This window comes from Ictidomys tridecemlineatus, chromosome 7, assembly GCF_052094955.1.
Source record: "Ictidomys tridecemlineatus isolate mIctTri1 chromosome 7, mIctTri1.hap1, whole genome shotgun sequence".
NCBI classification, from domain to species: Eukaryota; Metazoa; Chordata; class Mammalia; order Rodentia; family Sciuridae; genus Ictidomys; species Ictidomys tridecemlineatus.
In genome coordinates, this window is record NC_135483.1 from 194,431,361 (window position 1) to 194,449,798 (window position 18,438).

An 18,438-nucleotide genomic window follows, 5' to 3' on the forward strand; every position below is an offset into this window, starting at 1 on the left:
GTCACTAACCCCGCCGTGCATAATCGGGGCTTTATAGGATTGTCGGAGATGCTGACAGCTCAATTAAAGTGTAACCCTTTGTACCCGACAACCTGGCAGAATGACAGAAATATTACTAACCAGGAAGGGGAGGGGTCACCAGGGAGCTGGTTAAAGATCCAGAGCCCTCTCCTCCTCCCGCGCCCCTCCCCCGCCACCTGCACTGGGAGCGGGCTGGAGGGCAGCCTGGTCCCTGCAGTAATAGGCCCTCGGGAGGAGGGGCCGGCCAGCCTCCCTGTTGAAAAGGGGCTCCGTGACAGGGGATTCCTGCTGTTTCTATGGAAACACTTTAAACCAGATGAAAAGTTAAAATGATTTGGCATTGGGAGAGCAGTGTCCACTGGTCAGTCGGTCGATCTCAATTCACCAAAACTTGATCCAAGCACCATGTACGTGAATGCGCCGAAAGTTCCCGTCTAAGGAGTTTGGGAACGCCAGTTAATTGGGAGTATTCTCCTGCCCATGGAGTCGGTGTCATTGGTTGTGTTCAGCCAAAAGCATTGCCCACACCTTGGACGACGCGTTGTGTCTGTGGTCTTGTGGCTCTGTTGTGCTGTCTTCCCAGGAGCCCCCATCCCTGCAGGTGGCCGCTGTCCCTCCTCCCCGTGCTCACTCTGGCTCCAGGTTTGCACCTCCTGGATCTGCACAGTGGGGGCGACTCTGAGCTGCGTGGAGATGACTTCAGGACTGAGCCCCACAAAGCCACCCAGACCCTCCTGGCCCCCAGAGTCCCCACTCCACGCAGGACAGTCTAGGCATCGTGCAGGCTGTGTAGGCTCAAACGTGCCACGAGACTGCAAGTCTGTGCAGCCCGGCGGGGACGGGACTCAGCGGGTGAAGGGGAGGAAGGCACAGTGCCAGGCGGGAGGCCAGATCAGCAGCTGCCTCCTGCCCGGCGAGGTGCTGCAGGTGCGCCGAGGGGACACCTTCCTAGGCCTGGACCGCTCCCAGTCGATGGTGGCAGAGGGCCACAGGCTGGAAACGCAGGGCAGGCTTCTCGGAGGCCTGTCTCCCTGGCTGGAGATACTGTCTCCGCCCCTGATTCCCATGGTCTTTCTGTGAGGAGTCCTGGTCCCCTCTCGCAGGGACACCTGTGTCTCCAGAGTGTGAGCTGCGGGGGGTGAGGGGGCACTGGGACTTGCACCTCTGAATCTGGAGGTGGGGCTCAGCTCACCCCTCTGTGGGAAGGAGCAGCTGTGTCAGGAGACTCTGGGGCTGTGGGAGCTTGGAGCGCAGGTGTCGCGGACTCCACAGGTGGGGCGGTACTCCTGGACCTCCCTCTTGGACCTCCCTCCTGAAGGCGTTTGGCTGTGCTCTCGTAAGCTCTGTTTGCAGAGGTAGAAGATCAGAGCTGGCCACAAGGTGCCTGTGTGAGCCCAAGGCCTGGGGGCTTCTGCCGGGATGGGCAGCGTTCAGCCAAGGCCCGGCTCCTACCACTGACCCCTAGGACACAGGGCCAAGCGCTCATGCCTGCTTGGCCCTAAAGGGATGACGGTGGGCCTGGGAGCACGGCCTGTGATAACCTCCACACCGTGGAGCTTACAGGCTTTCAGCCAGGCCTGTTCCTGGCAGGGTGGTGTCTGTTATCCACAAGGGCCACTGAGGGCAGAGACCGGGTGGACACGCTTCCATTCTGGCAGGGTGGGCCCTGAGTGACAGGGAGGGTGGTGCCAGAGGAGAGTGTCCAGGTCCTGGAGCGACCCCTCTGCCACCCGAGAGTCTCATGGTAACATTCCATCCCCCACCGTCCACCCTTGTGCAGGTTTTGATGGTTTTGAGGTCAATTTGGCACAAGTGATCCACAGTTTTGCTGAGTGCTGGGGTTTGTGAGGTGCCCCCCACAGGCCTGTGGGACTCTCAGGAGGTGGAGATGGGGGAGGCGTTGGGTCACTGGGAGCATGCCCCTGCAGGGGGCCTGCAGGAGGTACTGGACCGCACCCCTCCCCTCTCACTGCTGGCTTCTCCACCACCAGGAGGGCAGCAGGTCCTCTGCCACCAGCTCCTGCCAGATGTACGGGTAGCCACTGGCCCAAAGTGGCAGGGCCAAGGGGCCAGGGACTGAAACTCTGAAACCATAAGCCCGAATAGACCTTTCCTCTTTGTAAGTTGAGTCTCCTTGGTGTTTTTGTCAACCGTGATGGAGACCTAACCAACATGTTACAGGAAGAACATTAATTAGAATAAAAGAAGGATTCAGATCAAATAAGGAAATCCAGTGATTGGTGGTCGTGCCCTTTGGATCTGAGGCAGAGATGCAACTTTTCTCTGAGACATTTTAGAAATTTATAGATACCTTTGATTTCTATAAGGAGAATCTTTTCAGAAGTATTTTGAGTGCCAATCCTAAAACAGTGAGCCAGTGACAGGTGTTCACTGTAGGACTACACAAACTCAAACGCCACTTTTTTGTTTGTTTTTGAGACAGGGTTTTGCTGTGTTGCCTAGTCTGTCCCCAAGCTCCCGGGCTCCCCCTCAGCCTCTGGCGGAGCTGGGCTTGGGTGTGCACCCCGCACACACCCAGCTAAGCCTGGCTTTTGTCTGTGTTTTCATTTTTACAGGTACAGATTTTACATTAGCATCCCGGGATGTGCAGGGAGTTTTTAAGCATGGCGACATAGTTCTTTTTCAACATGGAGATGAGACTCTGTTGGTCCCTCTAGTGCAGGGCTGTTTCCATCACTGTGAAACCGCACGTGTCCTGTGGGAGACTCCGCAGATGCCTGGGTGGCTGCGGGTGGCTGCTGAGGCAGATGAGGAGGGGACCGGGCTGGTGTACCTGTTGGCCGTCTGGCTTTGCGTGGGGCAGCCACACGACAGCCAGGGCTGTCCTGCCACGGAGGAGCGTGGCCACCCGCTGCTCCCAGTTTCGTGGTGATCCTCACATAAGCAGAGGCCCACACACTACGCTCCTCAGACTCAAAACAAAGACTGATTTGCCTGGGTGAGACCCCCAGTCCCTAATGCAGTCAATAAATCTCTGTTGGTAAATAATTGCTATCGAGCAGAGCTTTAATATAAATTTATGAGTGGTGTTTTATCACAGCTTGGGGCTGCAGCCAACACTGAGCAATGGATTTCAGATAGCACTTACATTCGTTACGTTAACTTTCTAAGTTATTTAAAGCTTGTACACTTAGCATTGCTTTTGGCTTTCAGTGACCTCTTGGGACTAGACAAAGAATAGGCGTGAATGAAGAAAAAGACTTTGTGCTACCCTACTAAAGGGTCCTCGGGCCAAAAGCAAAGAGTGCCTGCCTGGGTCCTGGTATTTTGGTGGCCGAGCATTAAAATTGTTCTCCTCCTGACGGATCAGTCAATTAATGAGGTGGCAGCAATTAGACCAACCTGGGCTATTTCCCAGTAAGATAGAGGGATCATTGAGGTGTCACAAAGCCCCTAAATTTCTAACTGTGCAAACAAGTAAAAGATGTGCAAGAGCTGCCAATGATCTGCTGGTGAGACCCTCCCTGGAGGCAGCAGAGCCCTGGGCTGAGGAGCACAAGCCCAGGCCCTGGCTCTGCCCACTACTGTCCAGGTCACCCATTGCTAGGAAATTAACCAAAATCATAGTGGTCTAAAACAACGCCAGCTCACAATTCATCTGGATACTCTGGGCTGGGAATTTGGCCTGGGCATGTGGTTGTCTCTGCTGCACAAGAGACATCTGGATCATTCTGGATGATCAGAGCTGGTGCTCAGCAGAAGTGACTGGTGGCTGGAGGTCAGCGTTTGAAGGTCAGTGGCTGCCGTCCACCCAGACCTAGTTCTCCACCTTGAGGTCCCAGGGGCTTTCCCTCTTCACTTGTCTTCTCAGCAGGACAGTCTGGCTCCCCACACAGCAGCTCGGGGTCCCCAGGGGCACGAGAGCAGGCGCTGTGGCCTCCTTCAGGCCTTGCTAGAGTCCTGCAGCGGGCTCCATGTCCTTCCCACCATGTTCTCCTGATGAGTCCGGGATCAGGAAACCACTGGGGAGGTGGATGGTGTGGTCATCTGTAGAGACCAGTGCCTGCAGTCTACCCTCCTTTGTGCTAGGTCCCGTAGCCCCCGACCCCCCGAGTTTCATGCCATTGAGGCATCAGGCTGAGGCTTGAAGTCCACAGTCTCGGCATCCACACCAGGCCCACATGTGGGTGAGGCTTCTTGGTCCTCACCGTCTGAGGACCATGTCACTCTGGTCTGAAGACGGGGAATGTTCTAGTCTCTGGGGAGAAGTTATCTGAGCATGTGTGTGCACACACGCACGCTCTCACACACACACACACACACCATGTGGCAGTCACTCAGGCGCAAGAGAAATGAAACAGACCCCCTCCTTATTGGACAAAAGTGGAGAGGAATGAGAGCGAGACAGCAGTCACTGGTCCACTGCAGTTCTGAAATCCAGACAGGCACGTGTTACCTGCCCATCCCGCCCTCAGCGTAGGAGATGGAAGTTCTCTCTGCAGGGAGCATGACTTGGGCCTGAACTCTGCTCTCCCATGTTTGCCACTGTGCATCTGTCTTGTCCTGCTTCCTGTTGTACTGAGGTGTCAAGGCCCAGCACCACTTTTAGTTTGAACCTTTTCTGTGAGTTTCAGTTTATAGTGGTATAATTCCTTTAAAACCCCTGTGGGTATCCTTTGTATCAAATTACAATCTATTTTATTAGACAAAAGCCCAATTCACAGATCTCTATCTCATATCTCTGTCTTCTTTTCTAATTGGAAGGGTCTTTGAGGCACTGCTGAAAGTTTTCTGAATTCTCATGAGCAGGGTCTGACTGCCGCACCCTGAGGTCATGTCTCCCGCATGCCCTGTGTTTGACCTTGACCTCTGAGGGGCATCCTTACTGTCAGGGTTTCTGCTGGCAGGAGAGGTTGTCAGTGAGCACCCTCTGGTGGTCCGTTCTCTAGGGGATGGAGTTGGGAATGTTTCTCTATTCTGCCTGAGGCTCTCCTGAAGGCTCCCTCTGCTCCTGCTCCGCACAGTCAGGAGCCTGGCTCCAGAGCCAGTTCCACCTGGTTAGGATTTTCTTTAAAGCAGTAAGGAGACTAGTTTTGTTTTTCTTCTCAATTGCTGCATAAGAATCCACCTGAAAACCAGATGATTTGAGAAAACCATCATTTTATCACTTATAAAGTTGTGGTGAGCACTGCAGACCTACAGGGTCCACCAGTCCACCAGAGCCCTGTAAAACAGAGGCTGCCAGGTCTAAACCAGCGTTGACAGAATCCCTTCTGGGGGTTCCGTGGGTCAAAGTCATCCCCAGGTGGCCCAGGGTCAGTGTGGGGTGATTTATTTACACCAGCAGAGGTGCTGGGAGGTGTGGGTCACTGGGAGCCATTTTTGGACATGCTGGCTGTGCAGGTTGGACAAGGTACACAACCTCTCTGTGCCTCGGTGTTCTGATCTGTAACATGGGGATAATTGTGGTCACTCACATCAGGTACCTGGTTAGGAGTGGTACAGCATTGGGTATGCACCTGGCATGGGGGAGTCCACCATAGCCCTGAAAGAAGAAGTGTTTGAAGATTGAGCCACACAAGAGGCGAGTAAAACACTCCCTGTAATTGAGGTCTGTGCCGTGAAGGTCGACCAGCAACGGTCTTAGGCAGAGATTGTTTTCCCTTGCACGGAAGTGGCATCTGAAAGACGGACAGAGGATGCACTCTGACGTTCCACCATGCGGTTTTGCCCTGGGTTACAGGGACTCAAAGAGACTTAGAATCATAAGGCCATTTGCACTCACTGATGGGAGCCGCCCGCCAGTGCGTCTCCAGACAGGCAGGAGCCTTCCGGCCTCTGTCATCTTCTGGCCAGCAGGACTGTGGCTTCGTGTCCTCTAAAAGTTGAAATGAACTATTTATAGGGTTTTCCACTTTCTCGGCACTTGGAGCTGTGTGAGTGTTCGGGCTGGCGGACGCGTGCAGACGACCGGCTCGGGCTCAGCCCTGAAGCAGGAGGGAGCCGTGGGCCATCAGAAGGGGCTCTGGCTGCAGGAGAAGGGCGGGCCCAAGGGGTGAGGGCTCACTATTCCCTCAGCTTCCCCTTAGCTTCTGACGTTGGGGAACGCTGGGCGAATTCAGAGGGGTCCCAGGGTGGCAGAGTGACGGGAACCTTTAGTTTGGGGAAGGGTTACCCGGCTGGCAGACCAGGTGCCCTGCCCTGGGGATGCTCCGTGAGGCAGGACACTGTCGTGCCACGTTCAGGCCCTTGGGCTCTGACACTCTGTGATTCTCACTTGCTGTGAACGCTTTTCAAAAGTCAGTATTGAAAATTCATTTAAAAAAAGGAAGAAAAAGCAAACAAATTTTTCATCCCCGGGAGCTGTCCCCGAGTGTTCTGGGGCGTGGCCCCGTTGATCACACACCTGCTCGCCTCGGGAGAAGGTTCTCTTAGACTGTCCGCACAGAGGCAGCGCGTAGTCGGGTCGCTTCTCCCGCCGTGGCCAGCTTTCCCAGAGACCCCTGTGAGGGCTCCGGTGGGCTCTGTGGGCGCTTAGTTCCCAGGTGCCCGGGCTCTCCTGGGGCCGGGTCCTTTGAGGAAGACCAGGCCTGTGGTCCCCTGGTGCCTGTAGCAATATGGGGTCCCTTCCCCCATGTGCTTTCGTCCTGGCCCCGCTGTCCACGGTATCAGGCTGCTGACGTCACCAAGAGCCGCAGTCTTGACCTGAGCTTCCAGGTCACCTGGTGGTATGGGGACAAGGTGGCTTACCCAAGGGCGTCCGCAGCTTGTCGGGCTCGACCCCACTCCCCTCCCTGAGGCGGCTGCAGCGGCCTTTCCTCACTCTGGGTACCTCTGCGGGGACTTGAGCTCTGGGGTGGGGCCTCCACACAGCAGGCGGCTTGGCCGGCAGGGTGCACGTCATGGTGGTGGCTTCCTCACACCACCACGTGCTCCTACCCCAGGACAAGCAGGATGGGACCTACCTGGCTCTTGTCTGCTCTGGGAATCTCCCAACAGCCTTGGAAATGTCAGTAGGAAAGGGGAGGACTGGAGCGCGGGACGACCCGTCCCGGGGAGGACAGGCTCCCTTGCCATCCTCCTGCCAGTTGCCTCTCCCAGCCGCCTCCTGTCCCACGTTCCCCACCCTCTCCTGCCCCTGGGCAGGTGACTCCAGCTCATTCCTGCTCTAGCCCAGCCTCTCCCAGGGACTTGTGGGCCACTTGGAACCCTTTAGAAAATGGCCGCCTGATCCCCCCAGCGCTGGCCTAGCTGTTTTCACAATAAGGCCAGGCATTATATGCTCTCATAAAACTAAATAATCCTAGGACCCAAAATAATTACAAATAATTGCAACTAATGGCTTTTTTAAAGAATAAACTTAAATTAACAACAATATTTTATCATGACGGATAATGAAGCAAAATCACTGCGGTGCTGTAGAGGCCGCCCTGGCCGTGCAGCCACCTATGTCCTGCGGTGACCCTCATCCTGCGGCCACCCACATCCTGCGTTCTTGAGTGAAGTCATTTTCTTCTGTGCAGCCTGAGGTGCCAGGGTGGGTCCCACCAGGTCACAGAGTGGATTGCTCATGTACCAGTCTCCCCCTGCACTTCCCCTTGGCACCACGTGAGACCTCTGAAGTCACCAACGCCCGCTTGGGCAGTGGAGTCCAGTAGCTGCTCACTTTTTGGACAGCCATTAAGAAGAGCTCTCTGCAGGGTGAATGCCCCTGGAGAAGCTCGTGCTCCTGAGAAGGCCTGGGCCCAGAGCTGCGCAGATGAACAGGCACTCAGGTCGCCTGGGGCCTTGTTGAACTGAGGGTGGCCCTGCCGCTCTGGGCCACAGACATCTAGTGCGCTTCAGGTGAGGCCAGTGCTGCCCGTCCAAGTGGCCACTCTAGGTGGGAACTTTGACACTGGGTTCCACCAGGCCACCTTAGATTCTGCCCTCCTGGCGGCTGGCAGAGGGGTCTTGATGCCTGTCAGGTGACCTCCACCGTCTCCTGCTCTAACCCCAACTCAGGCAGGAGGTGACACTCAGGAGGGAACCGTGAGAGATGTGGGCTCCCCAGGTCTACCTGAAGGGGCCCCCCGGCCAGGAGCGTTCCCTGGGAGTCTCTTGGGAGCTGAACCCCTGCAGGCTGCAGTCTCACTTCCCCCTCAGGAAGGGCCAGTGGCCTTGGTGCCTCATGGGGATCCCAAGCACCAGCCCCTGTGCGTGGGCCTTGCAGGAGGAGCCAGAGGAGTACACACGGTTCCAGTCACTGCCTGTAAGCAGGAACGGCAGGATCTAGCCAGCCAGTGGAGAGGCAGGAATGCAGAGGTGGTGCCCGGGACTGCCTGCCACCTCCCCGTGGGGACAAGCTTCTCTGCCTCCTTTGGCTCAGAAGCTGCAAGTTGCACAGTGTTGCCATCCTGACCTGTTGCTTATGGAGGACAAGACAGAGATGCCAGGGGTGCTCAGGCCACCTGCCCCAGCCCTGCTCAGCCGTGGCTGGAGGCGGAGAGCAGGGCAGCCCAGGGACTCGGTCTCTTTGGCAGTCTTCGGTGGGGGTCATTGTAATAAAGCCACAGGGGCCCAAGACTGGAGGGCAGAAATACGGCTTCCGAGCCTTTCTAGAGGCCCACAGACAGCTCATCCCCGTAGCTCACAGGAGCCGACCGTCTCCTCCATATGAACTGTAGAGTCCAGCAAGGCCTCAAGGTTGGCTTTTCCTTCACTCAGACAGTGTTTTCTGCCAGGGGAGCAAATCAGCCTCATTCTGTTCTCCAGGAAGCTATGACGTCACCCCTCCATGCCTCCTAATTGGGCTCTTTCCCTTTCTTCCTTAATAAATACGTCTTGTGGCCTTCATTGGTGGAAGGATAATTACGAGTGCAGGATTTGCCCCAAGCCAGCCGAGCAAGCGAGTTGTGTGAGTCCATCAGCCCCAGGGGTGTGCGCCATGGCTGCGTTTGTCAGTGGGAAGGGACAAAGCCTTCTGAAGCCCGGAGCAGCTCTAATCTTCCAGTGACACCACAGTGACCCCCAGCCCCTGGTATTGTTGGAATTCCATCTGAAACGGATGATGGAAAAATACGAGCCCACAGGAGAACTTGGGAGAGGTTTCGTTATGCTAAGTGCAGAGCTGGTAGGATCCCCGGGGAGGGACGCGCAGTGGTTTGAAGCCATCGCTTATGTATGACTGCTTGGCTGGCAGTCACTGTCCCTCTCCCACTAATTGGTACCATGCAATGAAGCTTTTATTGCTTTGGTTTGTAGCTCGTAACATTTTCCTCTGGACTGGTTCATCGGGCGGGTCGGTACCAAGCTTGGTTTGGATTGGTTTATGCTCCCAGAAACCAAGGGACACCGTATTTTGCTGCACATTTTCTCTAAATAATAAGAACTTTCAAGGAAATAATTTTCCAGAGGTTCCTTGATAGGTTGTTTCAAGTTTTGAAATGTTTCCCTCTGGCGACAGTGTTTAATAGTGATGAGAACCCCAAGCTGGCTTTTAATCCTTTGTGCTTACGGAACTCGGTTATGTTATGATTTGAGTAAATAAAACACAGTATTGCCATAATGCTGGTAATTAATTGAAACGTGAGCTTAATTATATCATAAAGGCAGGCTTGTCTAATTTTGTCTCGCGTGGCCATTCTTAAGAGAGGCCAATAAAACTTGCAGAGGAGGCCCTCAGTGCCCCTGCTGCCCCAAGGTGTCTGAGTGCGACTCAGAACCTGTAGCCTTCCTTCCTGCTCGTCTGGGCGAGTCACCTGGCTTCGGCCTTGTGATGGTGATCGTGTGGTTTATAAACAGCACGGAGAACCTTCCGTCATCCTCAGTGTGCAGGGGCAGGAGTGACAAGATCATCATCTTCTAAAAGGGACAGACAGTCAGGATGTGAACGCTCGAGTTGCAGTGGACAGAGCTGGGCAGGCAGGAAGCCCTGGCTGGCAGGGGAGAGCCTGAGGTCCAGTGGGAGCTGCCCCTGCTCAGCGTTGGCTCCTGCTCTCCTAATCCAGGAAAGCCCGTGAACTCGGGGGGTGGGGTTCCTGGTTAAAACAGGAATGTGTTGGAGTCAGTCATTCATGAAAGACTAGGTTAAATGTGGCTTTAAAGATGGGTCGATTTCAAATTCCGAATGGTTTTCCAGAAGCCCTAATATGATTTCATTAAAGATGGATTTAAAAATTACAGTTCATCCATAAAGTGTTATCACTAAAGTTGGCAAGTAGAACTTCAGTTTTAATAAGCTAAAATTCTGAAATGAAAGGAACTATGAAATGAAATGTCCCTATTTACAGATATAAGGTAAGTATACAGTTCATTGGTTATTTTTCAAAAAGGAAGTTTAGGTTTCTGTCTTCAAAACAGTGTTCCTTTAGGTGTTTCCTGTGCTTTTATGACTTGTTATTTGAGCAGTGTAGCCGTGTTTTGTATTATTTGTTGCGCTGAGGGTGGGTCTTTAGCATTTACCAATCCCACAAAGCCAAGTTCTTTACACAGACACACAAAGAAATTTGAAAGTAGGCTATATGTTTTGTACATAAAAAGGAAAAAAGCAAATTCAATCCAAAATTGAGCATAATTTCCTTTGTAAGTTGGCAAAGACACGAAGAATGTTTAAAATTACTTCTGCACTGACTTCTCATTCCATTCCCATGAGGCTGACTGTTGGGCTCCTTTTTCCTTCCAGGGCATGCTCTTAAAGCGAAGTGGCAAGTCACTGAACAAGGAGTGGAAGAAGAAATACGTCACCCTGTGTGACAACGGCGTGCTGACCTATCATCCAAGTCTGCATGTGAGTTCAGCCCTGGGAGCAGCTAGCAGGGTCAGGCCTCAGCTGAGCCTGGGGGGCAGGGCCTAAGAGCAGGCAGCCACTCACCTCTGAGGTTCCAGGGGTAGCTGGTCTCCTGGTCAGTCATGAGATGAATGGCACTATCCTCACACTCTGCTGGGCCAGAGGTCTATCCCTCACCTCCCTCCCTAGCCCTCTCATCCTACAGAGATGAAGTAAAACTGTAAATGATGTAGAAAGCAGGAGCAAGTAGTGAAAGAGGAAAAGAAATTACCTATAGGAAAATCCATAATGAAGGACGCAATCCCATTTGAACCTAAAATTCAGCTCTGAATGTCTAAGAACAAAAACAGGCAGTTAAATGCGATTCATGGCTCGGTGTTTGTTGTCAAATAACACATGCCCATTTGTAAGACAGGAGAAACGTCCCTGGGTGTTAAGAAAATTTATTATTATTAGGCTAAAATAATTTATATTAGATTAAAAAACAACTAATCTTGTTCTTGAAGGAAAATACAAAGCAAGCTTTGGTAAAATCCAAGTTTGGGGGTGTTCATTTTGGTTAACAATGCATCCCGTGGCATTTGGCCTGAGGTAGAGAGATGTGAAGATTATAGTGTTAGTGGGTCATTTGATTATATCACTATGTCAAGCTGTTAGTTTTTAGAATTTGAAATAATTTTAAGACTTGCACAGTTGTTGACAGGAAGTTAGAAATAAATATAATGAAAGAAAATTAAAATTATCCCTAAAGTAAAATACTCTTGGAGACCACAATTGCTGGCATTTTGAGGTTCACCCTCGGCCTTTCCCGCACACGTGGGCCTGTGCTTCCACAGGCACAGCTCCTGCTTCCACACATGTGTGGGCTCTGAGCTTCCACTCACATCTGGTCTGGTCATGTGCACCTCTTTGTGTCCACAAATCCACTTGTACCCCACCATTTTCTGGCTATGCAATGGTCCCTGTACAGCTGGACCCTAAGTGACTCAACAGTACCCCCAACGACAGGCATTTGGCAAATAAATTTACTTTGAATTTTTTCACTATTGTAACTCTGATCAGTGTCCTGTGTCCCTCTGTCCTTGTCCACTGCCCTAGGTTTGATTACTAGTAATCCGCGTCCTAAGCGGGAGAGTGTGTGTATGGCCATGGCTTTTGGCGTAGTTGTCAGAGTCCCAGAGACATTGTATCAGTTTATCTCCTGGCAAAATACAAGAGGCCTTTTCCCCTGCGCTGTCAAGAACACTTGCCTTAAGTCTTCCCGGCACGCTTGCTTGCTAACAGATGGTATTCTTGTTGCTTAATATGCTGCTGGTGTGAGTTGCCCTTTCCCCGTGTTACAGCTCTAACTACACCTTTCAGAACCATGTCAACAAAGCAGGTGTTTCTTGAGGCCTCCTGGCTTGTTCACATGGTAATGGACATGCCTCGGTGCTTGGCTGGAAGTACACTTTGGAGGGTTGTGCAGGCTGCGGCGTGTGACGCTCTCCATGAGCGAGCGTGTCCAAGTGGACGCTGTTGTGAACTTTGCCCATTTAGCCCTCCCAGCCTTCGCTCCAGTGCGTACTCAGTGACTTGCCTGAGATGCTCAACCCTTGGTTTTGAAATGGGCTTGGTGTTGGATGATTTTGCTCAACTCTAGGTCGGTGTGAGTGTTCTTCGCACAATTAAGGTAGACCAGGCTAAGCCCGGTGCTTGGCAGGTGGAGGAATTAATACACTTTCCACCTGCATAATCTCATCTCAACAGTGGGCTTACTGGGACATAACCCACCTAAGTCGAGGAGCATCTAAACACAGGTATCTAGGGATACATTAGTATACGATAGGTACAGATGATCCCATGGATAGACGGAATCAGACGGGTGTATGGATGGATTCCTTTGTAAGACACACGCATTCCTTATTGTAGTGAGGGCATTTCTTCATGCTCCGTTTGCTCCTGTTTATCTGGAGTAGGCTGGTTCACCAGGTGGCCCCTCAATCAGGGACTGGGCACACCTGTTCCCAGAGGCCTCCCGGGGATAGGGCTCACACCTTTGCCGAGGCTGCCCCATGGAGGACTTTGCGGTTCCACAGCCCACTGTGTGCCCTGCTCCCATCCTTGAGGACGCGGGCTGTCCTCTGTCCTCCTGGCTCCTTGCCCGGTGCTGCCCTGGCTGCAGGGAACTGCCCTGTTGAGGGCTTCGTTCTTCCGAGAGCAGAGTCTAATCCCGGGCCCCATGCTTTATACGTACGTGTGTTGCAGCAAGAAGTGTAATCGGCACATTCTTCTTGGTGAAACTCCATGGCCGTAAGGTGAAATCGGATGGAGAGTGGCCTCCTGCTGAGCACAGGCTTCATCAGAGCGACCTGTGCAAAGCGGGTAGCCTGTGCATGTGGAAGCCAAGGCCCACGCGTGTGCCTTGCCAAGAGACAGGGGGTGACAACAGCAGGTTCCAGAAACGCCTGTAGGAGGGCGACTTTTCACCCCAACCTCTTGATTAAATAATCCAAATCAGTTCTTCAAAAATTCTCCTGTGCCCAGACCTCTTCTTTTCCCTCGGTGTTGGCAGTTCCTTCCCCTCTCTCCTCCATAGGCCTGCGTGAGTGTCGCTGGGGTGTGGGGGAGGCATGTGTCGGCCTTTGGTGCATGATTGTGGTGCCAGCGCTGCTGTCATCTGCAAAAGCCACTGGCCTGGTGCCAGAGGAACCACGCGTCGGGGGCAGGCACATGCATAGTTCCCCAAGGTGGCGGCTTAGCCGCGGGGTGGATTTGTACTGAGTCCAGTATGATGGCAGCCTACAGCGTGACCCTTCATTGACTTCATGTCCATCACCATGCTTTCAATGACGGTTTGGAGGGCAGCAAGTTCTAGGTCACTCTCTATTAGGTGCCTGGAATGGACCTGTTCTGCTCTGAAGTGTTGGGAGCCACAGGCCTGTGACCACTGAGCTCATCGGGCATTCCTGGTTCAGTGGAAAGAGAGATTCAAGGAGATGTCTGGGGCAGAATCCAGACTCCCCCTCAGTAAGAAACTGGGAGGTGCAGATGAGTTTCTGGTTCAAATGTTGAAGTTGTGTGCCAGCTGTTTCAAAAGGTGATCTTTCAGACGCCATCCACACTGTGCACCCATTTCCTAGGTTGTCTCCGAGATACCACATGGCAGAAAGGTCACTGAGGTGACTGAGAGAAAGAGTCATTCAGTGGGTAGGAATTTTGATAATATATTGTCATCTGGAGCACTTCAGACTCTTAAGACTGTAACTCTGAAGTTTTGACCCAAATCTCTTAATAAACAGCAGCTTATGGGGTGAGTTGGGTTCCTGAGGGAAACCTGTCCTGAGATGGAAGCAGCAAGATGGGATGAGTTCCAGGCCGGGGCTCAGACGGGCCCAGAAAACCCAGTTCAGTTTGTCCACGTTTCCTCTCTGGACGCTGTTATTAATTAAATGACTCTCGGAGCCAGTCTAGAGGGCCCCAGGTCACCCAGGACTAAGGGCTTCCCAGGCCTGGGACTTCCCTTGCTCAAAACATGCCCCAGGCAGTCCGGGACAGGCGGGCCACCCCGCTCCAGGACTGACCGGCTGAACTGGCCCCTGCATCTCTGCCGGATGTTCTGCATGCACCGTTCTAAGCATGTGAATAAAACTGAGATGCTAAAGGCAAGCGTGTGGGTCTCTGTGGCTGGGTCCTTGTGGTCTACATTTGGATTTACCTGAAAACAATTGTCAGTCTCCAGGTTCTTTGAAAGCCCTGCCTGCCCAGCTTTCCTAGGGAGGGGCCTGTGAGCATCTCCTGGCTCGAAGACCCGTGGCTGGGTCACGGGGTAGGGGGGCTGTTCTGGAATCCTTAGATTCCCCTTCTGTGGACTGGAGTGTGAGCCGTAGGGAGACCATGATGGAAAAATAGAGGGGATAATGAGAAAGAACTGAGAGCTCGGGGCGTCACAGTCCAGCACAGCCACCTATTCATCTTCCGTGTCAGGGGGGCGGCCGTCGGGGGCACGGCTGGAACTCCTGCCTCAAGAGTCGTGTGCGGTGTGATTCCTAAGTGGACCTGTAAGGATGAGCTCTGCAGCCACAGCTGAGCGAGACGGACGGTGCCGTGTCGGAGAGAGCTCACTGTGCGCCTGGCTCCCAGGGCGCCCTCACGAGGACCTGGGTGGCTCTGTCCAGCCCCTGTCCAGCCCCTGTCCAGCCCACACCCGGCTGGCATGTGTCAGGTGCTGGTTCTTGAAAACAGCTCCTCGGGTGTGTTTCCTGTCCTGCCTGTCGCCCAGGTTGGAAACAGCCGTGGCTTGTCCCTTCTCCCTGACACGCAGGCCGCTCCTTCCCTCTGAGCAGCACTGACCTGCCACGTGGGCCTTGGGTCCCATGTGCTGTTGAGCTTTGATTCGGTTTTGCTCCGACTGGTAGAAACAAACTCACACTCTAAACTGCCATTGGATTGTGGATGTCACTAAGTTCCTGGCTTCTGAATCATGGAAAATTTCCCTTCTTCACTGATGTGAAAACAGCAGAAAGATCTGAGATGATTCCTAAGTAGGTGTTCTCAAGACACAGTTCAAGAAAGACAGTCCTGCCTTACAGGAGCAGCGCCTCTTGCTGTGCGCACTGATGGTAATTGCTCTTTATTTACTTCTTCAGCACTGGGTTCGAACCCAGGAATGCTCTACTGCTAGATAGAGCTATATCCTGAGCCCTTGAAAACAGCTTTGGGGTTGTTTTGAGATAAGGTCTTGAAGTTGCCCAAGCTGGCCTTGAACTTGCGCTGCTCCCACCTCAGCCTCTAGGAGCTGGGAGTGTAGGCCTGTGTAGGCACCACCCGTTGGTGGTGCCATTTTAGATTCACAGGGTCTCAGGTGAAGTAAGACCATCTACCTGGAGCGTGGAGGACACCCCCACCAGCTGCCGCAGTGTCCACCCAGCCTCACACGTCACCAGGGCCCTTAGATCCCTCAACATCCTGGCCTGTTCGGCTTCTCTTGGAAAAGCCCTCCGTGGTTTCCCCCGGACACCGAGGCTCCTGCCTGATCCTCCAGGGCACAGACGGGAAGCCCACCCAGGATCAGCACACACAGCTGTGTCACAGGAGTTCCAGCCGTGCGGAGTTCCAGCCGCTCTCCTGACACGGAAGGTGACTAGGTGGCTGTGCTGGGACGCCCAGGTGTGGGTTCTCTGTCATCATCCTCCCCAACACATCGCCTTTGGGGACGTGGGTGGCTGGGTCCCCTGAGGAGACAGGCCTCCCTTTCCTGAGAAGACCATCGTTGGACGTGTCAGGCCGAGACATGCACCATAGGGCGTGGCGTCTGTCCTGGATTAATGACCATTTCACCTTGCCACAGTGCCTGACGCTGCCCTTCCTTCCCAGTCCTGCATCTTGCGTTTGCAGCCCGCTACCTGTGGAACAGGTGGGCCTCCACGGCCCCCACTCCACCTGATGGAGCACAAAGGCTGTGTCTGCCCAGGCCTGGTACTTGTTCAGCATGTAGGCGTTGCTCAGTACTGAGGGGTCACATTGCCCGATCTTGGCCACACTGGAGCTTCAGCTATGTGATTCTGCAGTGTCTGCGCTCCAAGGTTGCCTGGGCTCCAGACCTCACATCAACAGTCCTGGTTCTGCTTTAAAGATTCTGCTGAGATTCAGATCCATGACCCTCGTATTACACAGCATGCCCCACCCCCACCCGCCAAGGGTAGATGATGTTGGTGGAGGAGGGAGGAGAAAGTATACACAGAGCATTACGCAAATACTACAATACCTAAAACTGCCCTGAAATCCAAAAAAGAATCATTTCAAGGTAGATTAGGAAATTGTAAAGATATTGAGCAACAAAGACTGGGAGCTCCAGCAGCAAGTCCACATTTCTATTCTAGTTTGACCTCCTTGTTTTAGGCACATGGCTTTATGAATAATAGGTTGAGTCTCAGCTGATATTTCTGCAAGGTTCTCAGGGTGACAGGAGACGGTCCACAGAAGCAGAAAGAATTCAGAGTTTCTCCCTTTATTGGAACTAAAGAGATAATTCTCACAGATGGAGACTTTGCCTGGGCTGGAATGGAAATTCACACATTTGGATCTGACATGTCCTCCATCCTCCCCCCCACCCCCAAATAAAACCAACCCCCATCTGAAGTGTCCTGGGCTCCGAGCGAGTGGTGCACATGTCACCTTGAGGACCTTGATACACAGGTGCTGTCTGCTTCAGGTCAGACTTGACGCTCTGCCTCTGTCCAAGTGCTGTCATTGGTGTCAGGGTCTCAAATGCTGTCATTGCTGTCTTGGATGTCCCCAAAAGACCCATGTGTTAAACACTTGGTCCCTAGGTTGTGTGCCTGGGCAGTGGGAGGTGGGACCTGGTGGAGAAGTTGGATTACTGGGGGCATGCCCTGAAGGGGATATTCCAATCTGGCCCCTCCTGTCTCTCTCTTTTGCTCCCTGGCTGCCATGAGGTGAGCAATGTCCTGGGTTGCATGCGCCCACCATGTACCACAGGCCCCAAGTGGGGGCCTGTGTCAGGTCTGTGTCACAGTGTCGGAAAGCTGACTCCACCACGGTGGGACTGCTGCAGCTCTAACAGGTGGTTGATGTGAAGTGTACTATGAGCATTCACGTAGGACCCATTCCCGTGCGTGCAGAGCTCTGGGCACAGCTTCAGTTGTTTTCTACAGAGGAGCGAGTGGAGGTGCGTCCTGCCTCTTCCCTCCCCCTTCCTGCCTGATCTCCAGCCATTGCCCCAGCTCCTCTGTAAGCCACTATGTCTGTGCAGGGACTGGGACCCACAGTTGTGGTTTCAGATCCTGCTGCTGCTCCACCGCCTCCACGGTGGCCTCCGGAGCAGCACATGGAGCTCTGGGACTCGGGTGGACAGGCATGTCACCAAGTTTCTCAAGGCCATTTATTCCATGACTGTTTTGCTGGCTGTTTTCTGCCATCCAACATCTCGCCTTCCCCTCCTTTCTTTCCTGGGAATTCATCCAGGAGGACGCAGAACTCACACTTGCAGAGGTGATCTCCCAAACTCTCTTGCCCTCTGCCCTTCCTGCTCAGCTAGCTGGATGGCCCCCTGCGGTGGAGATTTTCCATGACGGTGATCAGCGGTTATTCATTTTCCTCCGTTTACTCCTTCCCACGTGTCCATGGTGGAGCAGATGACCAGGCCTGACCTGCTCCTGCCCCGCCTACCTCTCAGGAGTCGCCTCTCGCCCTTCCTCCAGCTCTCGGGCTTCTCCTATCCAACAGCTGCCGTGTCCTCGGCCTCAGGTCTTCACCAACGCAGTTGTCCTACTGGGAACGCTCCTTCCTGCTCTGCCTCCTGGACAGGCTCATCTTTCCAATCCAGTCTGAAGTGCCCCCTCCTGAGAACTGCCCTCCACCCTCTGTGGACCTGCCAGCTGTGCCTTCACCTTGCTCTCTGGAGACATTTCTTCCTGTTCTCTTGGCATTTCTCAAGGCCCAAGATTGGAAGCTCCTTGAGAATAGAGTACCTTGTAGACCCTGTCACTAGTGTATCCCTGGGACTGGATAGATGCGTGGGTTAAAAGATAATTAGTGGGCAAATGGATTGACGGATGAGTAGGTAGGTAGGAGGGTGGTGGGCAGGTGGATGAGTAGGTGTGTGGGTGGACAGAGGGATGGATGGATGAGTAGATGAGGAGATGGATGGGTGATGGGTAGATGGGTGGAGGGATAGATGGACAGGT

At 53.4% G+C, this 18,438-nt stretch overlaps 1 protein-coding gene across 20 annotated transcripts in view; it reads left to right on the forward strand.

The window, feature by feature from the left end:
• Agap1 (ArfGAP with GTPase domain, ankyrin repeat and PH domain 1) overlaps positions 1 to 18,438 on the forward strand; it is a 473,567-nt gene that overhangs the window by 277,286 nt on the left and 177,843 nt on the right. For all 20 annotated transcript variants that reach the window (XM_078018283.1, XM_078018285.1, XM_078018287.1 and 17 more), the window contains one exon: positions 10,646 to 10,750. In XM_078018283.1, coding sequence (XP_077874409.1) covers positions 10,646 to 10,750 — 105 coding nt within the window. The remainder of the gene's footprint in view (positions 1 to 10,645; positions 10,751 to 18,438) is intronic.